At 50.2% G+C, this 20,665-nt stretch overlaps 1 protein-coding gene across 1 annotated transcript; it reads right to left on the bottom strand.

Moving 5' to 3' along the window:
* Window positions 1-3,892: 3,892 nt before the first annotated feature.
* Window positions 3,893-19,419, bottom strand: LOC107121798 (cellular retinoic acid-binding protein 1; the record flags this gene model as incomplete). Its single annotated transcript, XM_015424791.1, has 4 exons — window positions 3,893-3,943; window positions 11,329-11,442; window positions 18,275-18,463; window positions 19,390-19,419. Coding segments are annotated over 4 exons (384 nt in total), but the record flags the coding sequence as incomplete, so codon positions are not given.
* Window positions 19,420-20,665: the final 1,246 nt, after the last annotated feature.

Raw genomic sequence — 20,665 nt, 5'->3', positions numbered from 1 at the left:
TTGAAATGAGTCGAGAAGAGCTTTTCATAAGGGATCGGGGTCAAAAGTGGACAAAGCAGATCGCCCTAAAAAAAGAGAGAGAGAGAAAGCCAAACTGTTTAAGGACCAGCACGGCCATTTGTACACAAATGTATGGGGTTTAGAAGCATTCGAGGCAACAATTTGTAAGCCTTCGTTTTAACACGCAGGTTTCCAGCATCTGTACTTCAGCTTTGGCAGGTGTGACCGCAAAGGAAAACAACATCTTCAGCTGTTGAGAGATCTGTTCCAGTTGCATGTCTCTTTAAACTGTTGTTTCCGTAGAACCCTTTGACAGACAAAACACAGTTTTCACGCACCGAGGGACAAGCGTGTTGACAGTTCGGCTGTCAGTTGCGAGCAACGCCTGTGGATGCTTGAACCGAGCACTCAAATTTGTTCTATACCGTGCTGCAGCTCTTTCGCACGTGCGCATCCATCACCCCTGTGCTGCTTTCCCAAGGTTCCCCACCCTATCCGACTTCAAATTTAAATGCCACACCTGTCCATGATGATCCTGGGACCCAGTATCTGAAAAAGTGAGAAGACTCACGAGAGCTCCTACCCAGCCACAAATTTAGTTTGTCTTTAAGGTGCTCCTGTACCCTCGCTCTTTTCTACTGCTAGAATATGAGTCCATCTGTCCCTGTATCTTGGACAGTGGAATGATTTCAAACAGGTGGACTCCCGTTCCAACTGTGATGCTCTGAATTCTTGGTGCTGGGGGAGACGGGTCAGTGGGAGGGCTAAAAAATGACACACAAAAAAGGATAAAAGGACAAGTCCTTTTGTGGATCAAAAACTGGCTAATGCATAGGAAACAGAGAGTGAGTATAAATGGGAAACTCTCAGTGGAGGGTGGTGCAGGGATCAGTACTGGGTCCGATGCTTTTTAACTTGTTCATTCATGTTTTGGAGTTGGGAGTAAGCAGTGAAGTGGCTAAATTTGCGGATGATACGAAGTTGTTCAGGGTGGTGAAAACCAGGGAGGATTGTGAGGCACTCCAAAGGGATCTGTCGAGGATGGGCGAGTGGGCGTCAACGTGGCAAATGGGCTTCAATGTGGCCAAGTGCATGGTGATGCACATTGGAGCCAAAAATCCTAACTATAAAAACACGTTGATGGGGTCTGAACTGGCAGTGACTGACCAAGAGACAGATCTTGGAATTGTAGTAGATAAGTCACTGAAAATGTCGAGACAGTGTGTGACTGCAATAAGAAAGGCCAATGCTATGCTGGCGTTTATTAGGAAGGGTATTGAAAACAGATCGGCCAATATCATAATGCCCCTATATAAATCAATGGTGCGACCTCACTTGGAATACTGTGTACAGTTCTGGTCACCACACCTTAAAAAGGATATTATAGCTTTGGAAAAAGTGCAGAAAAGAGCGACTCGAGTGATAAAAGGGTTGGAACACTTTCCCTATGAAGAAAGGTTAAAGTGCTTGGGGCTCTTTAGTTTGGAGAAAGGACGGCTGAGGGGTGACATGATCGAGGTTTATAAGATGATGCATGGGATAGAGCAGGTAGAGAAAGAGGTACTTTTCTCCCTTTCTCGCCGTACAAGAACTCGTGGGCACTTCATGAAATTGCTGAGCGGTTGGGTTAGAACAGATAAAAAGAAGTCCTTCTTCACCCAAAGAGTGATTAACACTTGGAATTCACTGCCACAGGAGGTGGCGGCTACAAGCATAGAAGGCTTCAAGAGGGAATTAGATAAACATATGGAGCAGAGGTCCATCGGTGGCTATTAGCCACAAGGTATTCCTGGGATCCCAGATCACTGCAGACTGTGACAGTAGTCATGAAATTAAAAGACGCCTGCTCCTTGGGAGGAAAGTGATGGCGAACCTAAACAGCATGATAAAAAGTAGAGACATCACCCTGCCAACAAAAGTCCGCATGGTCAAAGCAATGGTATTCCCAGTAGTCATGTATGGCTGCGAGAGTTGGACTATAAGGAAGGCCGAGCGCCGAAGAATAGATTCTTTTGAACTATGGTGCTGGAGAAGACTCTTGAGAGTCCCTTGGACTGCAAAAAGATCAAATCAGTCAATTCTCAAAGAAATCAACCCTGACTGTTCCCTGGAAGGCCAGATAATGAAACTGAAGCTCAAATACTTTGGCCACCAAATGAGAAGGGAGCACTCCCTGGAGAAGACTCTGATGCTGGGAAAGATTGAAGGTCAAAGAAGACGGGGACGGCAAAGGATGAGATGGTTAGACAGTGTCATCGATGCAACGAACATGAAATTGAGCCAACTTCAGAGGACGGCGGAAGACAGGAGGGCCTGGCGGGAGATGATCCATGGGGTCGCGAAGAGTCGGACTCGACTGTGCGACTGAACAACAAATAGATAGGGACTCCGGGGCAAGGGATGCTCTGTATTCTTGGTGCTTGGGGGGAGGTCAATAGTGGGAGGGCTTCTAGTGTCCTGGCCCCACTGCTGGACCTCCTGATGTCACCTGGTATTTTTGGCCACTGTGTGACAGAGTGTTGGACTGGATGGGCCATTGGCCTGATCCAACATTGGCTTCTCTCTTATGTTCTTACGTTCGTCTTCTCCCATTTGTGCCAAAATATAGTTGACCAGACTTGAAGGGGGGAGGGGCGCTATGGCAGAGCGATACAATAACGGATTGTTCCCAGTGTGCCCCTTCAAAGCTTTAGGCATAAGTATTTAGTAGACCAGCCATTAAACTGTGTTTGGGCCGTAACTGTTGCCGAGGGATGAAGACCCTGAGAATCCCACCCACTGAAGGTGTTTGCTGTTGACCTACCTTGTTAGCTTACCAAGATTCATCCATGGGCTGCTCAAGCATAGGGAAGCATAAAGATGGAGTAAGAAATGGGGACCAAAGCTGATACCCAGGCTAGCTCGATCCCATCGGATCTCAGTCACTAAGCAGGGTCGGCCTTGGGTAGTATTTGGAAGGGCGACCTTCAAGGAATACCAGGGTCGTGGCGCTGAGGCAGGCAATAGGTCTCTTGCCTTAAAAACAAGTCTAGCTCGCCACCTAGTGGTGCACAGTATTAAAAGAGCTAGAACTTCCTAGCTGCGAGACAATCTTAGGATCTCCTGGCTATACTACACACAATGCCATACGGTTATTATTAGGATCGGCCTTGGGTAGTACTTGGAAGGGGCGACCTCCAAGGAATACGCAGAGCCGGGCAACGGCAAGCCACCTCTGAAACGTCTCTTGCCTTAAAAACAAGTCTACCTCGTCACCTAGTGGTGCGTACTGCTAAAAGAGCTAGAACTTCCTGGCTGCCAGACAGTCTTAGGATCTCCTGGCTATTCTGCATACAGTGCCATACAATTATTATTATTATTACTGAAGCTGATGGTGAACCCAAGCGATGGGGAGGAAGACCTCTGCCTGAGACCCCGGAGATCCACTGCTGGCCTGAGTGGACGATACTGACCTTGTTGGGCCAATGATCCGATTCAGTATAAGACAGTGCCTTGTGTTCAAGTGTGTTCATGTGGTAGTGACCAGATAGCTTTGGTCTTTCGTGATTGCTGCACTCCTCCGCATGAAAACCCAAAAGCATGAAGTCGAGACAAAACGACAACAACTTGGGGATGATATCCAATCGATTTAATTATTGATCGAGCCGTACAAATTCGTAGCTATGGAGCAAACAGGAAGGGGGCGGGGTGGGGGACAGTTCTAGCAGGTTATGGAAGCCAAACAAAGCAAGAGGCGCGGGAGGACGAAGAGGGGATGCGTGGTCACGTCGGCGCTGCTCTCGAGGGAGACCCCCACAGATATTTTACCCTGCAGGATTTCCCCACCACATCTGCCAGTTAATCCTTCCCTTTATCCCCCCCCCCCCCACAGCGAGATGGCAGCTGGCGTCTTTCACTCCCGTATGTAAATTCTTGTGCATACAACATCATCGGCTCCGAAGGTCTAGAGAAGAAAAGAGAGGGAAGAACTCTCAGCCGACAAGATAGCAGAAGCAACCCAATGCTGCCCTTATTATTCCAGTGAGGGATCCAGCGATTCCCAAACTACAGGCATCTGAGAAATGAATTAAAGGCTCGACAAGTGTCTATAAGCAGAGGAGATGGTATGCTGCCAGTGTTGCCAACCTCCTGGTGAGGCCTGGAGACCTCCCAGTATAACAACTCCCCTCCAGACTACAGAAATCAGTTCCCCTGAAGAAAATGGCTGCTTTGGAGGCTGGACTCTAGGGCATTGAACCCGGCTGATGACCCTTCCTTCTCAAACCCCACCTTCCCCAGGCTCCACCCCCAAATCTAGATGCTGCATTGCCCCCACTCCAATCAGCCAATGTAGAAGAAGAGGAGGAGGAGATTGGATTTATACCCCGCCCTTCACTACCTGAAGGACTCTCAGAGTGGCTTACAACCTCCTTCCCTTCCTCTCCCCACCACACGTGTGAGGTCGGTGAGGCTGAGAGAGCTCTTTCGAGGACTGCTCCTGAGAGAACACCTCCGAGACAACGTGTGACTGGCCCAAGGTCACACCAGCAGCTGCATGTGGAGGAGTGGGGAACCAAACCCTTTTCTCCCAGATTAGAGTCTGTGCTCCGAACCACTACACCAAACAGGGCGGAGCGTGGAGAGGGTTGGATTTGGGGAGGGGAGAGACCTCGGCGGGGTATAATACCATGGAGTCCATCCTCCAAAGCAGCCACTTTCTCCAGGGGAAATTGCTCTCTGTCAACTGGAAAACAGTTGTAACCTGGGAAATCTCCCGGCCCCACCTAGAGGTTGGCAGCCCTAGCTTATGTCATGTGTGTTGCGCACCCCAAGGGCACATGTTTTGCACATCTACACAATAGGTGCCAGTGCCTATGGCTCTGCAGTGGTTTGTAATTCTGCCACCATTCCATATCGGGCACCATCTAGTCATTCCATTGGTCCCGGTGCACGGTTGAAGCAGAAACTTGGAGGAGGAGGTTGGTCATTGAGTCTCTGCGTGAGTCTGTGGTCTCGGCTTCCTTCCTTCCACCCTTTGCAGAAAACAAGGACTTGCCCTGTGAGTTAGGAACTGCTGCTCCGCCCATTGGCCTCATCTTTCCCCTGTATTTCTTGTCGCTTTTAGCTCTGCGTGTTTAGGAATAACAACTTCTTTTAAGTGCTCTGAACAGCTGTGGCGTAGACAGTTCAACAGCATCTCTGCGTGTCTGCTGCTGGACTAAACACACAGATCCGAAGAGGAGAGGCTGTTGGCTGAGTCCGGGAAGACCTAACGCCCTGGCAGAGAAGGTAATAGACCTTGCACACGGCTCTGTATCGAATATTTTTTTTCAAGAAATAAGAAATGATTGTTTTAAAATAAGTCTAATAATTATTATGTCTCCCCAGAAGAGAGCTGAAGGGAGTGGAGAGGAGGAGGAGATTGGATTTATAACCCGCCCTTCACTCGGAGTCTCACAGCAGCTTACCATCTCCTGTCCCTTCCCCTCCCCACAACAGACACCCTGTGAGGTAGGTGGGGCTGAGAGAGCTCTTTCCAGAACTGCTCATGAGAGACCAGCTCTGAGAGAACTTGTGGCTGACCCAAGGTCACCAGCTGGCTGTATGTGGAGGACTGGAGAATCAAACCTGGTTCTCCCAGATTAGAGTCCACGCTCCTAACCACTATGCCAAACTGGCAATGCCCATTCATGCCCCAGTAGAATGTGGCCTCTCCCAGGGCTTCCAGGTCCCCCCCCCCGGCCACGAGCAGGGGATGGGGGTTTCAGCTGTCAGATCCAGGTTAGAAAACTTTGGGAAATTTGGGGATGGAGCCTGGGGAGGACAGGGACCTCAGTGGGATACAGGGCCATAGAGTCCACCCTCCAAACTATCCATTTTCTCCAGTGACCTCATTTGGAGTACTGTCACCACCCCTCAGAAAGGATATTCTAGCTTTGGAAGAAGTGCAGAAAAGGGCAACTCGAATGATAAATAGGTTGGAAGACTTTCCCTATGAAGAAAGGTTAAAGTGCTTGGGGTCTTTAGCTTGGAGAAGCGACGGCTGAAGGGTGACATGATCGAGGTTTATAAGATGATGCATGGGATAGAGCAGGTCATGAAAGGAGTCCTTTTCTCCCTTTCTCACCATATGAGAACTCGTGGGCACCAGTGTTCCCTCTAAGCTGAGTTAGTGTGAGCCAGCTCACAGTTTTTTAGCCTCTGCCTCACACATTTTTGTCTTAGCTCAGGAAGGAGGGCTCCAGAGCAAACTATTTTATGCAGTGGCCAAATCACCTGCTCACAACTTTAATGCCAGCTGCTCACAAAGTAGAATTTTTGCTCACAGGACTCCACAGCTTAGAGGGAACATTGGTGGGCACTCCATGAAATTGCCGAGCAGTCGGGTTAGAACAGATAAAAGGAAGTCCTTCTTCACCCAAAGAGTGATTCATACATGGAATTCACTGCCACAGGAGGTGGTGGCGGCTACAAGCATGGACGGCTTCAAGAGGGAATTAGATAAACATGTGGAGCAGAGGTCCATCAGGGGCTATTAGCCACAAGGTATAGATAGGGGCTCTGGGGCAAGGGATGCTCTGTCTTCTTGGTGCTTTGGGCGTGGGTAAGTGGGAGGGCTTCTAGTGTCCTGGCCCCACTGCTGGACATACTGATGGCACCTGGTGTTTTTGGCCACTGTGTGACACAGAGTGTTGGACTGGATGGGCCTTTGGCCTGATCCAACGTTGGCTTCTCTTGTGTTCTTATCTCTGTAGTCTGCTCCAATGACCTGTAATTCCAGAGGGTCCCCAGGTCCCATCCGGAGGCTGGTAACCCTAACCCCCCTGCACGTTAGGACAAAATGATACAGCTAAGAAAATCCTAATATGCCATAGATTGAAGGTTCCATTCAAAGCGTGCCTCGAAAGGGAAAGGCAGGGCTTCCGAAGATCAAAGCAGTGAGCGAGCTTCCCCTGGGGACGCCGGGCCATCTCACCTGCCGCGTTCAATTTCACAATTTAGCGACAGGCGTTTAAAAGAATGTTCATTCATCCCGCCGTGTCCCCACAGTGCCGCGGGTTTTAATCGGTTGTGGTGTGATTATCTTTTTTTCCCCCCAGACTGCCTCCAAGTTCTGATCTCGGACTGCAGTGATAATTGGTTCAGGGATCGTCTCTCCCGCACGGCATGGTCTGTGAACTGTACAAAATGCGGTCTCAGGCTAGTTTTTTTTTTTTTAAAGAAAGCCCTTTGCCTTCATCAGGAATAGGTGAAGAAATCCTTTCCTACACTTTGAAGCAATTGTGATATGAAGTCTGGGGGCGAGGGAGTGTCGGGGGCGCGAGCGGTTATGTTCAAGGACTTGTCCAGGGCGTAGTGATCTGTCGCCATCTGAAAATCTGGTTAAAATCCGAGTCTACAGTAGAAAAATCAGATGAGTGGGACAGATGAGTGGGAAGTTTAAGCTTAAATATTGATATTACTTTTTTTTTTTTGGTAAGGCCATGAACTGAATCTGTGTGCTGAATCTGTGCTGAATCAGATGGGACAAGAATTGCTGTGCTGTCGGGTTCTAATTTTTACCAAACATAAATAAATAAATAGTATTCGGATGTTATGTAATTAGGATTAATTGATGTGTTGATTTTAAATTGTGTTTTGTATGTTTTGATCTGTTGTAAATCTCCCAGAGCCCTGTGTACTCAGGGATGGGGTGATTAAGCAATTCAGTTGTTGATGATGCATGTAATCAGGGGTCATTTCCTGAGGGAGCGCACAGGAGCGGAGCTCCGGCAGTAAGGAGCCCAGGGGGCGGGCACATGCAACAAGCCCAGCCCCCTGCTCCCAGCAGCCCTCAGTCAGGCCACGAGGAGCAAGAAGCAGCCAGGTAAGTTGCAGAGCCCCCCCCCCCGGCCCACCTTCAGGTACAAGCTCTCCGTCCTCTGTGAGGGCAGATCTGCGCATCCCCCACCCCAATAGCTAGCAATCCAAAACAGTCCAGTGGAGCCTGAGCGGTGGGTGCTGCCTTCTGACACACTTCCGTTGATGTTAGGGGGTGTGGCATATGCAAATAGGTTATGTTAATGAGTTATGCTAATGAGCTCCTGCACCTCTTCTTCTACGGAATGACCCCTGATGATGATGATGATGATGATGATGATGATGATGATGATGATGATGATAATGAGGAGGAGGAAGAGGTGGTTGCCAACTTCCAGTTGGGAACTTCTGGGTTTAGCTGGAACTAAACTTGCAGAGGTGCTCTGTGAACAGAACTTTAAGTCTTCAAGGACAGAGGAGTCTGCTACTCACCTGAAGTACTATTGGTGTACTGAGTGGACTTTTGAATGTGGAATTTCCACATGAATCCTTTGTTCTGTGGCTTACGAACTTGAATCTTTCCCTCTTTGCACTATTTGAACTTCAAGGATTGTATTAAGATTGTTTTGTATAAAGCATTCCATGTAGTGTCTGAGTATTTTGGGAGGTTTAATTTTAGTAGCGGTGGTGGTGGTGGTGGTGGTAGTAGTAGTAGAAGAAGAGGAGAAGGAGGAGGAGGAGGAGATTGGATCTATACCCCACCCTTTACTCAGAGTCTCAGAGCGGCTTACAATCTCCTTCCCCTTCCCACAACAGACACCCTGTGAGGTAGGTGGGGCAGAGAGAGCTCTTGACAGAACTGCCCTTGAGAGAACAGTTCAGACAGAACTACGGCTTGCCCAAGGTCATCCAGCAGGTGCAAGTGGAGGAGTGGGGAATCAAACTCAGTTCTCCCAGATTAGAGTCCGTGCTCTTAACCACTACACAAAATTGGCTTTTACAGAGGACTTTCCCTTTTTTTGTATTAGCTTCCAGGTGGGGCCTGGCGACCAGATTTTCAGCCTGCAGAGAGCAAGTTCCCCAGGAGAAAACGGCTCCTTTGTGTGTGTGTATGTGTGTGGGGGGGATGGCCTCGATAGCATTATACCTAGGGTTGCCAGCTCTGGGTCCGGGAAATCCTGGAGATTTGGGGGGTGGAGGGCGGGGTTTGGGGAGGAGAGGGAACTCAGTGGGGTATAAGGCCAAGGAGTCCACCCTCCCAAGCAGCCATTTTCTCCAGGGGAACTGATCTTGGTTGCCTGGAGATCAGTTGTAATTACGGGAGATCTTCAAGTGCCACCCAGAGGTTGACTAGCCTACCCTACAGAGGACCCTGCCCACTCCAGGCTCCGCCCCTAAATCTCCAGGAATTCCCCAGCACAAAGTTGGCAACCCTAGATCCAGGGCTATTTTTGGGCAGGAACGCACAGGAGCGGAGTTCCGGCTGGCTTCAGAGTTGGCCACGCCCACTGCAGCTAAAGCCTCTGCGCGCGTGGCTACAGGGGGAAGGCCTGGAGAGCGACCCCCCCCAGCGACTCTGAAGCGGGCGGGCCGGGGGGGGGCCCTGGAAGGATTGGGGAGGCATTTAAGGGCCGGCTTGCCAGGCATCTCGCAGCCGTGGGGCACCTGGGCAAGTCAAGGGAAGACATGGGGTGTGGCCTAATATGCTAATGAATTGCCAGCCTCCTAGTGGGGTCTGGGGAATCTCCAGCGATTACAACTCATCTCCAGATAACAGAGATCAGTTCTCCCGGAGGAAATGGTAGCCTTTGGCGGGTGGGCTCTGTGGCATGATATCCTGCTGAGGTCCCTCCCCACTTCAAATCCCACCCTCCGGGGGCTCCACTCCCAGAATTCCAGTCTGGTGTAGTGGTTAACAGTACGGACTCTAACCTGGGAGAGCCGGGTTTGATCCCCCACTCCTCCACATGCAGCTGCCGGTGTGACCTTGGGTCAGTCACAAGTTCTCTCGGAGCTGTTCTCTCAAGGGCAGTCCTCGAAAGAGCTCCCTCAGCCCCCACCTACCTCACAAGCAGTGCTCCCTCTATGCTGTGGAGTCTTGTGAGCAAAAATTCTACCTTGTGAGCCACCGGCATTAAAATTGCGAGCGAGAAATTTGGTTCCTGCGTAAATTCGTGTGCTCTGGAGGCATCCTTCCTGAGCGAAGACAAAAAGTGAGTGAGCCGGAGGCTAAAAAAAACTGTGAGCTAGCTCACACTAACTCAGCTTAGAGGGAACAGTGCCAGTGATGCCTGTTCCATGCCCAGAAGAGGGCAAAAAACCTCCTGGCCAAACTGTTCTTAATTAAATGTTCTTAATTTTACACTTCTATTTAACTTTATTCCATCTTTCCCTCATCACCTCATATCGAAGATTTCAATTTTACAAGGATATGATGCCGGAGTCTTCACCAGTTTGGTGTAGTGGTTAAGTGCGCGCGGACCCTAATCTGGGAGAACCGGGTTTTGATTCCCCGCTCCTCCATATGCAGCTGCTGGTGGGACCTTGGGTCAGTCACAAGTTCCCTCAGAGCTGTTCTCTCAAGGGCAGTCCTCGAGAGAACTCTCAGCCCCACCTACCTCACAGGGTGTCTGCTGTGAGGAGAGGAAGGGGAAGGAGTCTGTAAGCCGCTCTGAGACTCCTTCGGGTAGTGAAGGGCGGGGTATAAATTCAATCTCTTTTCTTCTTCTTTTCCAGGAGTTTCACAGCCTCGAGCTGGCAACCCTTTGGCTACATGGGCACTCTAATTAGCCACATGAATGGACAAATGCACATGTGGCAGAGCTCCTGAGTATCTTCAGAACTCAGCTGCTGTAATGCAGTATTTGTGTCTTAGAAAATTGCCAGGGGGGGTCGGGTTGCCAGATCCAGGCTGGGGAATTCTTGAAAATTTGGGGGTGGAGCCTGGGGAGGACATGGACCTCCGTGGGGTAGAATGCCACTGGAGTCCACCCTCCAAAGCAGCCATTTCCTCCAGAGGAACTGATCCCTGTCGTCTGGAGATGAGCTGTGATTCTGGGGCCTCCCCAGGTCCCACCTGGAGGATGGCCTCCAGTGCTCCCTCTAAGCTGTGGAGTCTTGTGAGCAAAAATCTTACTTTGTGAGCTACCGGCATTAGAGCCGTGAGCGAGCGATTTGGCTGCTGCATCAATTCGTTTGCTCTGGAGCCCCATCCTTCCCGAGCTGAGGCAAGAAATGTGTGAGCCGGAGGCTAAAAAGCTGTGAGCTAGCTCACACTCACTCAGCTTAGAGGGAACACTGCTCTGGAGCCATCTTCCCTGAGCTAAAACAAAAATGTGTGAGCTGGATGCTAAAAAACTGTGAGCTGGCTCACACTAAGTCAGCTTAGAGGGGACATTGCTGGCGTCCCTAATCGGGGCCAGCATAATGCATTTTGTTTGAGAGGCTTCAACTGTTTCCTGCTCCCAGGAAAACAGGGCATTCTTCGTATTAATAATGTCAACGGGGCAGGAGAGGACAGTAAAGTGAGACTCAGCTCAAAGTGCTTACCAAGATCAGTTCATCGCCGGCCAGTTCCCGCGTCCAGTATGTCTTCGGGCCTTCCCCCTCCAGAAGAGTTTGCTTGCAGTAGATCTTGTTTTCGTTCTCCCACGTGGCTAAACTCTGCAGGACAAAAACGGGGAAAAGGAAGTCCTTCTTCACCCAAAGAGTCATTGGCACGTGGAATTCAGTGCCACAGGAAGTGGTGGAGGCAACAAGCATAGCTTCAAGAAGGGATTGGAGAAACATGTGGAGCAAGGGGTCCATCAGGGGCTATTAGCCACAAGGTATAGATGGAACACTCTGTCTGTGGCAAGTGATGCTCTGTATTCTTGGTGCTTACGGGGGGGGGGACAGTGAAAGGGGTTCTGGGATTCTGGCCCCGCTGGTGGACCTCCTGATGGCACCTGCTTTTTTGGCCACTGTGTGACACAGAGTGTTAGACTGGGTGGGCCATTGGCCTGACCCAACATGGCTTCTCTGATGTTCTTATGTCTGGGGCGGTGATGCTCTGTATTCTTGGTGCTTGGGGGGCAACAGTGGGAGGGTTTCTGGAGTTCTGGCCCAGCTGGTGGACCTCCTGATGGCCCCTGGGTTTTGGCCACTGTGTGACACAGAGTGTTGGACTGGGTGGGCCATTGGCCTGACCCAACATGGGCTTCTCTTACGTTCTGATGTCTGGGGCAGTGATGCTCTGTATTCTTGGCATTTGGGGGGCAACAGTGGGAGGGTTTCTGCAGTTCTGGCCCTGCTGGTGGACCTCCTGATGGCACCTGGGTTTTGGCCAATGTGTGACACAGAGTATTGGACTGGGTGGGCCATTGGCCTGACCCAACATGGCTTCTCTTACATTCTTATGTCTGGGGCAGTGATGCTCTGTATTCCTGGTGCTTGGGGGGGCAACAGTGGGAGGGTTTCTGCAGTTCTGGCCCTGCTGGTGGACCTCCTGATGGCACCTGGGTTTTGGCCAATGTGTGACACAGAGTGTTGGACTGGGTGGGCCATTGGCCTGACCCAACATGGCTTCTCTTACATTCTTATGTCTGGGGCAGTGATGCTCTGTATTCTTGGTGCTTGGGGGGCAACAGTGGGAGGGTTTCTGGAGTTCTGGCCCTGCTGGTGGACCTCCTGATGGCACCTGGTTTTGGCCACTGTGTGACACAGAGTGTTGGAGAGGATGGGCCATTGGCCTGACCCAACATGGCTTCTCTTACATTCTTATGGATGGGGCAGTGATGGTCTGTTTTCTTGGTGCTTGGGGGGGCAACAGTGGATGGGCTTTGGGAGCTCTGGTCCCATTGGTGGACCTCCTGGTGGCCCCTGGTATTTTTGGCCACTGTGTGACACAGAGCGTTGGACTGGGTGGGCCATTGGCCTGATCCAACGCACCTCCTCTTACGTTCTTATACGCCCACCCACCCAAGAAAACACCGTTTAGCTATGTCTTGACTGTCCTCCCACAGCAGACAGCGATCAACAGCAGAGAGGGTACTTGTTCTGGATACCGCCATCCAGACGATAAGCTCTCCTTCCGGTTCTAGAGAGCATAATTGCCGGAGCGGGGGAGCAATACGAGGTTGCTAATGAGGAGGAAAACAAACTGGGCGGCCCACGGATGCCAATTGAACGTTTCAAGTATTTTCCTGGTATCGGAGCATCTGCGTTCAGCATTACCAGCCTCCAGGCGGGACCTGGAGATTCGCTGGAAACGCGACAGATCTTCCCTTGAAGAAAAATGGCTGCTGTGGAGGGTAGACTCTGACCTTATACCCTGCCGGAGGTCCTTCCCCTCTTGGGGTTGCTAGCCTCCAGGCGGCGGCTGGAGGTCTCCCACTATTCCAACAGATCTCCAGAGATCAGTTCCCTTGGAGGAAATGGCTGCTTTGGAAGGTGTTGCACTCTATGGCAGTGGTGGCGAACCTATGGCACGGGTGCCAGAGGTGGCACTCAGAGCCCTCTCTGTGGGCACGCGTGCCGTCGCCCCAGCCAGGCCCAGACCATTATGAAAGTGTGGAATTCTCTGCCAAATAATTTTAAGTAAATGAAAGCATTTGGGATTGCTTCCCTTACTTTGTTTGGATCATCTTAAGTTAATGTATGAGTGTTTTTTTCTAAAGTAAAACCTCAGTATTCAGGTTAAATTGCCGTGTTGGCACTTTGCAATAAATAAGTGGGTTTTGGGTCGCAGTTTGGGTCTCTAAAAGGTTCGCCATCACTGCTCTATGGCATTATACCCTATTCAAGTCCCTTCCTTTCCCAAACCAGTGTTCTCTCTAAGATGAGTGAGTGTGAGCTAGCTCAGTTTTTTACCCAATGGCTCACATATTTTTGTCTTAGGAAGGAGGGCTCCAGAGCAAACTAATTTTTGCAGTAGCCAAATTGCTCGCTCACGACCTTAATGCCGGTAGCTCACCAAGTAGAATTTTTGCTCATAAGACTCCACAGCTTAGAGCAGGGGTGTCAAGCATACGGCCCGGGGGCCGGATCAGGCCCCCAGAGGGCTTCTATCAGGCCCGCAGTGGAACTGGCTGTCTTCTGTTGCTTCTTCCGGTTCTGCTGCTGCTGCGTCATCGTAGGTTTGCAGCTTACAGATACACACCTGAACAGCCTACTCAGGATTGCAGCAGCACAGACATTTTGATGCAATAATTCAGAGCAAGAGGTGTCGCTTATCAGACACTGTTAAATAAACAAAATATTGCAAGAGTGCTAACGTTTTAAGCGTGTTTTAAGTTAAAAAAAAAACCCTTTGTGTTTGTGTCCTTTATAAAGTTTATATCTCCGCTACCTGGCATTACATTTTATGACACACGTGGCCCGGCCCGACAAGGTCTCGTTTATGTCAGATCCGGCCCTCATTTTTCGACGAAATGACCCCTGAACACGATTAAAGCGAACATCGTCTTGAGAGACACGATCCACTGCTTTCCACAGTTTCATAGTTTGGCCACTCAGCTTGACTCTGCAAAAACGGGAAAGGCCAGCCTGGTTCTGACGTAGAAATGAGAGACGACGGGGAAGCAACAGGTAGGATTGCCAACCTCCAGGTGGTGGCTGGAGATCTCCTGGGGTTACAACTGATCTCCAGGCGACAAGAAGTCAGTTCCCCTGGAGAAAATGGCTGCTTTGGAGGGTGGACTCTATGGCATGGTACCCTCCTGAGGCCCCTCCCCTCCCCAAGCCCCGCCCACATCAGGCTCCGCCCCCAAAACCTCCAGGTATTTCCCAACCCGGCGCTGGCAACCCTAGAGAACGGTGTAATCCTTGTGAATACAGTGCTTTGTCTTTGGAAGTCTGTGGTCCACTCTGGAGTTATAGAAGAGCCTGGCTCTTTGTCAGAGTTATAAAACCCACTTTCAGTAATAGGCAGGGGTCATTTTGTAGAAAAAGAGGTGCAGGAGCTCATTAGCAAAGCTCATTAGCATAACTTATTTGCATATGCCACACCCCCTGACATCACCGGAAGTGTGTCAGAAGGCAACACCCACCGCTCAGGCTCCACTGGACTGTTTTGGATTGCCAGCTATTGGGGGGGGGGAACGTGCAGATCTGTCCTCGCAGAGGAGGGAGAGCTTGTACCTGAATAAAACTTGGTCTTAAAGGTGCCACTGGACTGTTTGGGGCCGGGGGGGGGGAGCTCTGCAACTTACCTGACTGCTTCTTGCTCTGACTGAGGGCTGCTGGGAGCAGGGGGTGGGGCTTGTTGTATGTGCCCGCCCCCTGGGCTCTTTACTGCCGGAGCTCCGCTCCTGTGCGCTCCTGCAGGAAATGACCCCTGGTAATACGGCTTTTCGGCACACTCTGCATCTAGCATTCGCTCCGCTGTTTTACCAAACTCACATTACAACAGAAATTCCCCTCTGTGTTGCATGCCACTTTTGCTTCGACTGACTGTCGGATTTTATGGCAGCGTCCAGACTGCATGCTGCTTCCACTTCATTTGATCTCTCGGCTTTATGGTACCACCCAGTGTTCCCTCTAAGCTGAGTTAGTGTGAGCCAGCTAACAGTTTTTTAGCCTCCAGCTCACACATTTTTTTGTCTCAGCTCAGGAGGGCTCCAGAGCAAGCTAATTTATGCAGCGGCCAAATCGCCCGCTCACAACTTTCATGCCAGTAGCTCACAAAGTACAATTTTTGCTCACAAGACTCCACCGCTTAGAGGGAGCACTGTATTGCCTGCATATGGCCATTCAGGGGTGACTGCAGTCAATATGGCATTGGCCGTGGGGTATTTGAATGGGGTTTTGAGCCGCATATTTCTCTGTGCCAGTGTGGATTTGGGAAAACGACGGAGCAAAAGCTGGATGCAGAATGGGCCGTGGTCTCCACCAATGTTTCCTCTAAGCTGTGGAGTCTTGTGAGCAAAAATTCTACTTTGTGAGCTCCTGGCATTAAAGCTGTGAGTGAGCAATTTGGCTACGGCCAGTTCCCTCTAAGCTGAGTTGGTGCGAGCTAGCTCACAGTTTTTTAGCCTCCAGCTCACACATTTTTGTCTTCACTCAGGAAGGATAACTCCAGATCAAGCTGGTTTATGCAGCAGCCGAATCGCTCGCTCAGAACTTTAATCCCCAGTAGCTCACAAAGTAGAATTTTTGCTCACAAGACTCCACGGCTTAGAGGGAACATTGGCTACGGCATAAATTAGTTTGCTCTGGAGCCACCTCCTTCCTGAGCTAAGACAAAATCTGTGAGCCGGGAGCTAAAAAACTGAGCCGGCTCACACTAACTCAGCCTAAAGGGAACACTGGTCTCCACCCCTCCCTCTTCAAAAGGGAGAGAGAGAAAAAAACACACCTCGGAAACACGTTGATCTGTAGCCACTTGAATAGATGAAGTTCCCCCCCTCCCCAGAATAAAGAGAAATTGGGATTAGAGCTGTCCAGATCAGCAAAGGGGTTTAACGGATTGATTTCCCCCCGGAATAAAAATCTAAGACCCTGTGATCCCTCTGCAATCGTTTCCCAAGCCTTTAAATAGGGCACAGGAAACATCTGACCCACATTTCCTTGCTGTTTCGAGAACGCCGGGTCTCTGATTTCTCTCTTTTAAAGGTGCGTGCCATGCTTTTGACCACTATGGCAACGTTAATCTGCTCCATCTGTCCGCTGGGAGCTGTAGAAAAACACAGCTGTGACATGTTACCTGCCCCAAGGGCTTTATTCTATCCCCCCCCCCTTTCCAGAGCTAACAGGAAAGTGTCTGGTGTAGAAGACGAAAACCTCACTGATGGAGCTGCCTGCAGGGGGTTGGGAACTTACGGACATTTGGGGGTCTGGGGAGGGACCTCAGCAAGGTATAATGCCGTAAAGTCCACCCTCCAAAGCAGCTGTTTTCTCCAGGGGAACTGAGCTCTCTGATCTGGACATTGCTTGTAATTCCTGGGGGTCTCCAGGCCCCACCTGGAAATTGGCAACCCTCCTCGCAGAGGGGCCACCCTCGTACATGGTAGAGGTCTCTACACACTTGGGGGGGATGGACTCCCTAGCTTTGCAGAAAAACATGACTTCATGAATTAACCTAAAGAAAAAGGGGACTCTTAAAAATAGACCTGATGAGGGCTTAATATTCCCCAGAAGCACAGGAATGTTGAGAGCAACTGAACATCGGTTAAGGGACAGAAGGGGAGGAGGAGAAATGGTCTTCCTCAGGTCCTTGAGAGCGTTGAGGATTCTGGAGAGAGAGATTTGGGGAGGGGGGTATTTCCAATTTGCCCCCCTTTAATTATTTGTAAGCCTCTACCTTGCTCTATTCCGTTTTCTTTGGGTTTTGTACATCTCAATGTTTTCAAAACTTCTGGGATATTTAATGCTGACCAAACTCCTAAAGTTCTAACAACTGGACAGCTGTAATATACAATGTCCCATGTTGACAGTGAAAAGGTGGGAATATTTATACATGTTCCTGTTCAAAATTCCAAGGGAATGATTCATTCATTCATTCTCTCTCTTTCTCTCTGTAATACAGGGTGGGTTTTTTTTTTAAAAGGATTCTTAATTCTGCTTTGCCGTAAAATAGCACTGACTGGAAATCTATTGAGAGCTGTGCAGATTCGTAGGCACTGTTGGTTGCAGACATGCGTAGCGATAAATATTCTATGTGAAGAATAAACTACAGGCAAGGGTGTACCAATGGTACGTGGACTCTTCATCAAACCCTCTAGTGACACGATGGCTGGTGGTGCTATATGTCAGAAGTGCCGGTATAGATCATCATGAACTATGGTTTTTAGGGACAAGCCGGGTCTATTTTGCTCTTTGGCATTCCATGGAGATAGGTTATTCTGACGCCCCTGTTCTCCCTCATTCTGTACAAAACAGAAATGTCCTTTTTAAAAATCGGACTTTGACCAATATTGCACCAATCTGTTTTATGGAGACCGTGGACTGCCAAAAGGATAAATCAAATCAAGTCTGAACTCTCCCTAGAAGCTAAAAGGACTAAACTGAGACTATCGTACTTTGGTGCCATCATGAGAAGAAACAGTTCATTGGAAACGACAATAATGCTGGGGAAAGTCGAAAGCGGCAGGAAAAGAGGAAGACCCAACAGGAGATGGACGGACTCCATCAAAGAAGCCACAAAGGCCCTCCATTTGCAAGACCTGAGCTAGACTGTTCATGACATTTTGAAGGACATTAGTTCCTAGGGTCACCATAAATCAGAAGTGAATTGACGGGCACTCTTCAAGCATTTACGAGCACTCTTCAAGCGGAGGCTGGACGACCATCTTTCGGGTATGTTGTAAGTATGTAGAGCTATCTTTCAGCTATCTCCTGCAGAGTGCGGGGGTTGGACTAGATGACCTGCAAGGTCCCTTCCAACTCTAACATTCTATGATTCTATGACAGCACTTAACACACACGCACATACCCATCATATTTTGATTTTGAGTCGGCATTTTCAATGGACAGCATCAACTAGGAGAGATGTGCGTCACAGAGAACCGTCTCTTACCCGGCACTTTCGGCCGTCCACCGTCTCTTCCTCGAAGCTTTCCCCTACTTTGAAATTGATCTCAGTGGTGCGGACGGTGGTGGAAGTTTTGATGTAGAACTGGTCACCGTCTTGGCGGATCTCCACATGGGGTTTGGAGGCGGCCGCCACGGCCACTTTCCGGAGCATGGCGTTGACACCTGGGCAAAGACAGGAGAATGTATTGTGATGACCCCGCATGTGGTGGCTCAGTGGAAGCGCCTCTGCTTGGCGTACAGGAGGTCCCATGTTCAATCACCGGCATCTCCAGTTAAAAGGGACCAGGGCAGTAGGTGATGGGAAAGACCTCTGCCTGAGACCCTGGAGAGCTGTAAAGAGGGGCCTGTGGCTCAGTGGTAGAGCATCTGCTTGGCATGCAGAAGGTCCCAGGTTCAATCCCCGGCATCTCCAGTTAAAAGGACCAGGCAGTAGGTGATGGGAAAGACCTCCGCCTGAGACCCTGGAGAGCTGCTGCCAGTTTGAGTAGACAGCACCAACCTTGATGGACCAATAAGTTGATTCCGCCTAAGACAGCTTCATGTGTTCATCTGCTTAGCCTGCAGAAGGTCCCAGGTTCAATCCCTGGCATCTCCAGTTAAAAGGGACCAGGGCAGGAGGTGATGGGAAAGACCTCCACCTGAGACCCTGGAGAGCTGTAAAGAGGGGCTGTGGCTCAGTGGCAGAGCCTCTGCTTGGCATGCAGAAGGTCCCAGGTTCAATCCCCGGCATCTCCAGTTAAAAGGACCAGGCTGTAGGTGATGGGAAAGACCTTGACCTGAGACCCTGGAGAGCTGTAAAGAGGGGCTGTGGCTCAGTGGTAGAGCATTTGCTTGGCATGCAGAAGGTCCCAGGTTCAGTTCCCGGCATCTCCAGTTAAAAGGACCAGGCAGCAGGTGATGGGAAAGACCTCTGCCTGAGACCCTGGAGAGCTGCTGCCAGTTTGAGTAGACAGCACCAACCTTGATGGACCAATAATTTAGTTTGGCCTAAGACAGCTTCATGTGTTCATCTGCTTGGCCTGCAGAAGGTCCCCGGTTCAATCCCCGGCATCTCCAGTTAAAAGGGACCAGGGCAGGAGGTGATGGGAAAGACCTCTGCCTGAGACACTGGAGAGCAGCTGCCAGTCTGAGTAGACAATACTGACCTTAATGGTCTGATTCAGTATAAGGCAGCTTCGGGTGAGGTGTGTCGCTGTCCCATGCCTAAGTTGTTTGGCCTGATAGTGTCGTGTATGAGGTAGTGGACCTCCAGAACCTGTTGGCTGCTTTGGGCACCATCAGTGGCTGGGCGCCTAGCCTGCATCACAGGGGTGTGGTGAGGACCAAACAGATCAGTCCAATGTCTGCCACCATGAGCTTTCCATACAAAGGGCGGATGGGAGTAGCAGTAAAATCTGCTGCTAGGTGCTATGGACAACATAAGAGCCCTGTTGGATCAGACCAGTGGGCCATCCCGTCCGGCATCCTGTCTCCCACAGTGGCCAAGAGGAGAGCCAGTGGGCTTCGGGCTGGAGAAATCTGGGTTCGAATCCCGTCTCAGCCTTTGACGCTCACTGCAACCTTTGCTACACTCTCCGCTGCAACCTGTCCTACCTCACAGGGGTTGTCGTACCACTTTGTTCTGAGAGAGATCCGGTAGCCTCCCTTTGACAGGTGGGAAAATGTGTCCGCCTTCCGAAGCTTTTAAAATCGATACTCCAGTCTCATTCTAAGTGCTTCTTTGAGCGTTTATCTCTGCTGTGGAGTCTTGAGAGCAAAAATTCTACTTTATGAGCGAGTAAATTGGCATAAATTAGTTTGCTCTGTAGCCACCCTCCCCGAGCCGAGACAAAAATGTGTGCGCTGGAGGCTAAAAATACCGCGAGCTAGCTCACACTAACTCAGCTTAGAGGGAACACCGGTACTTGTCTGTGGCTTCGAAGTTTTGGAAAGGCGCCGTCGGGTGTAGAAAATAAATCCCATGGAGTTGGGGAGGGCTGCACTACAGGTCTGGCCCTGAATTTTTGGGAACAGGATGGAGTTGTACGCACGGCGGGCTAAAAAGCCAGTGGGTTAAAGACCGAACGTAGCTACCTGCTGTTGGGAGTTCAGGTTTTGCTAGGCTGATTCAAGCTGTTTAGATATATAGATTTTTCTTGAGTCCCCCCCCCCCCCATCACCTAGCAAACCGATGCTTTTGAGCCAAGCACAGCTGGGTTAACAGCAGGTGCTCTGATCAATTTGGGGGGGGGAGCAGGTGGGGGTGCTCAGCCATTCGCTAAAGGGCTCTCAAAGCAATCCCCCCCCAAATGCTTAGGTTTTCTTCCTTAGTTGCCTTGCCTTTCTACCTAGAGTTGAAGAGTCCTGAGGCCATCTGCGTAGCATTTCTTCCTGC

This window comes from Gekko japonicus, unplaced genomic scaffold, assembly GCF_001447785.1.
Source record: "Gekko japonicus isolate JY-2015 unplaced genomic scaffold, Gekko_japonicus_V1.1 scaffold892, whole genome shotgun sequence".
Lineage (NCBI taxonomy): Eukaryota > Metazoa > Chordata > Lepidosauria > Squamata > Gekkonidae > Gekko > Gekko japonicus.
The sequence above is the reverse complement of the archived record's forward strand: the minus strand, read 5'-3'. Positions and strand labels throughout refer to the sequence as shown.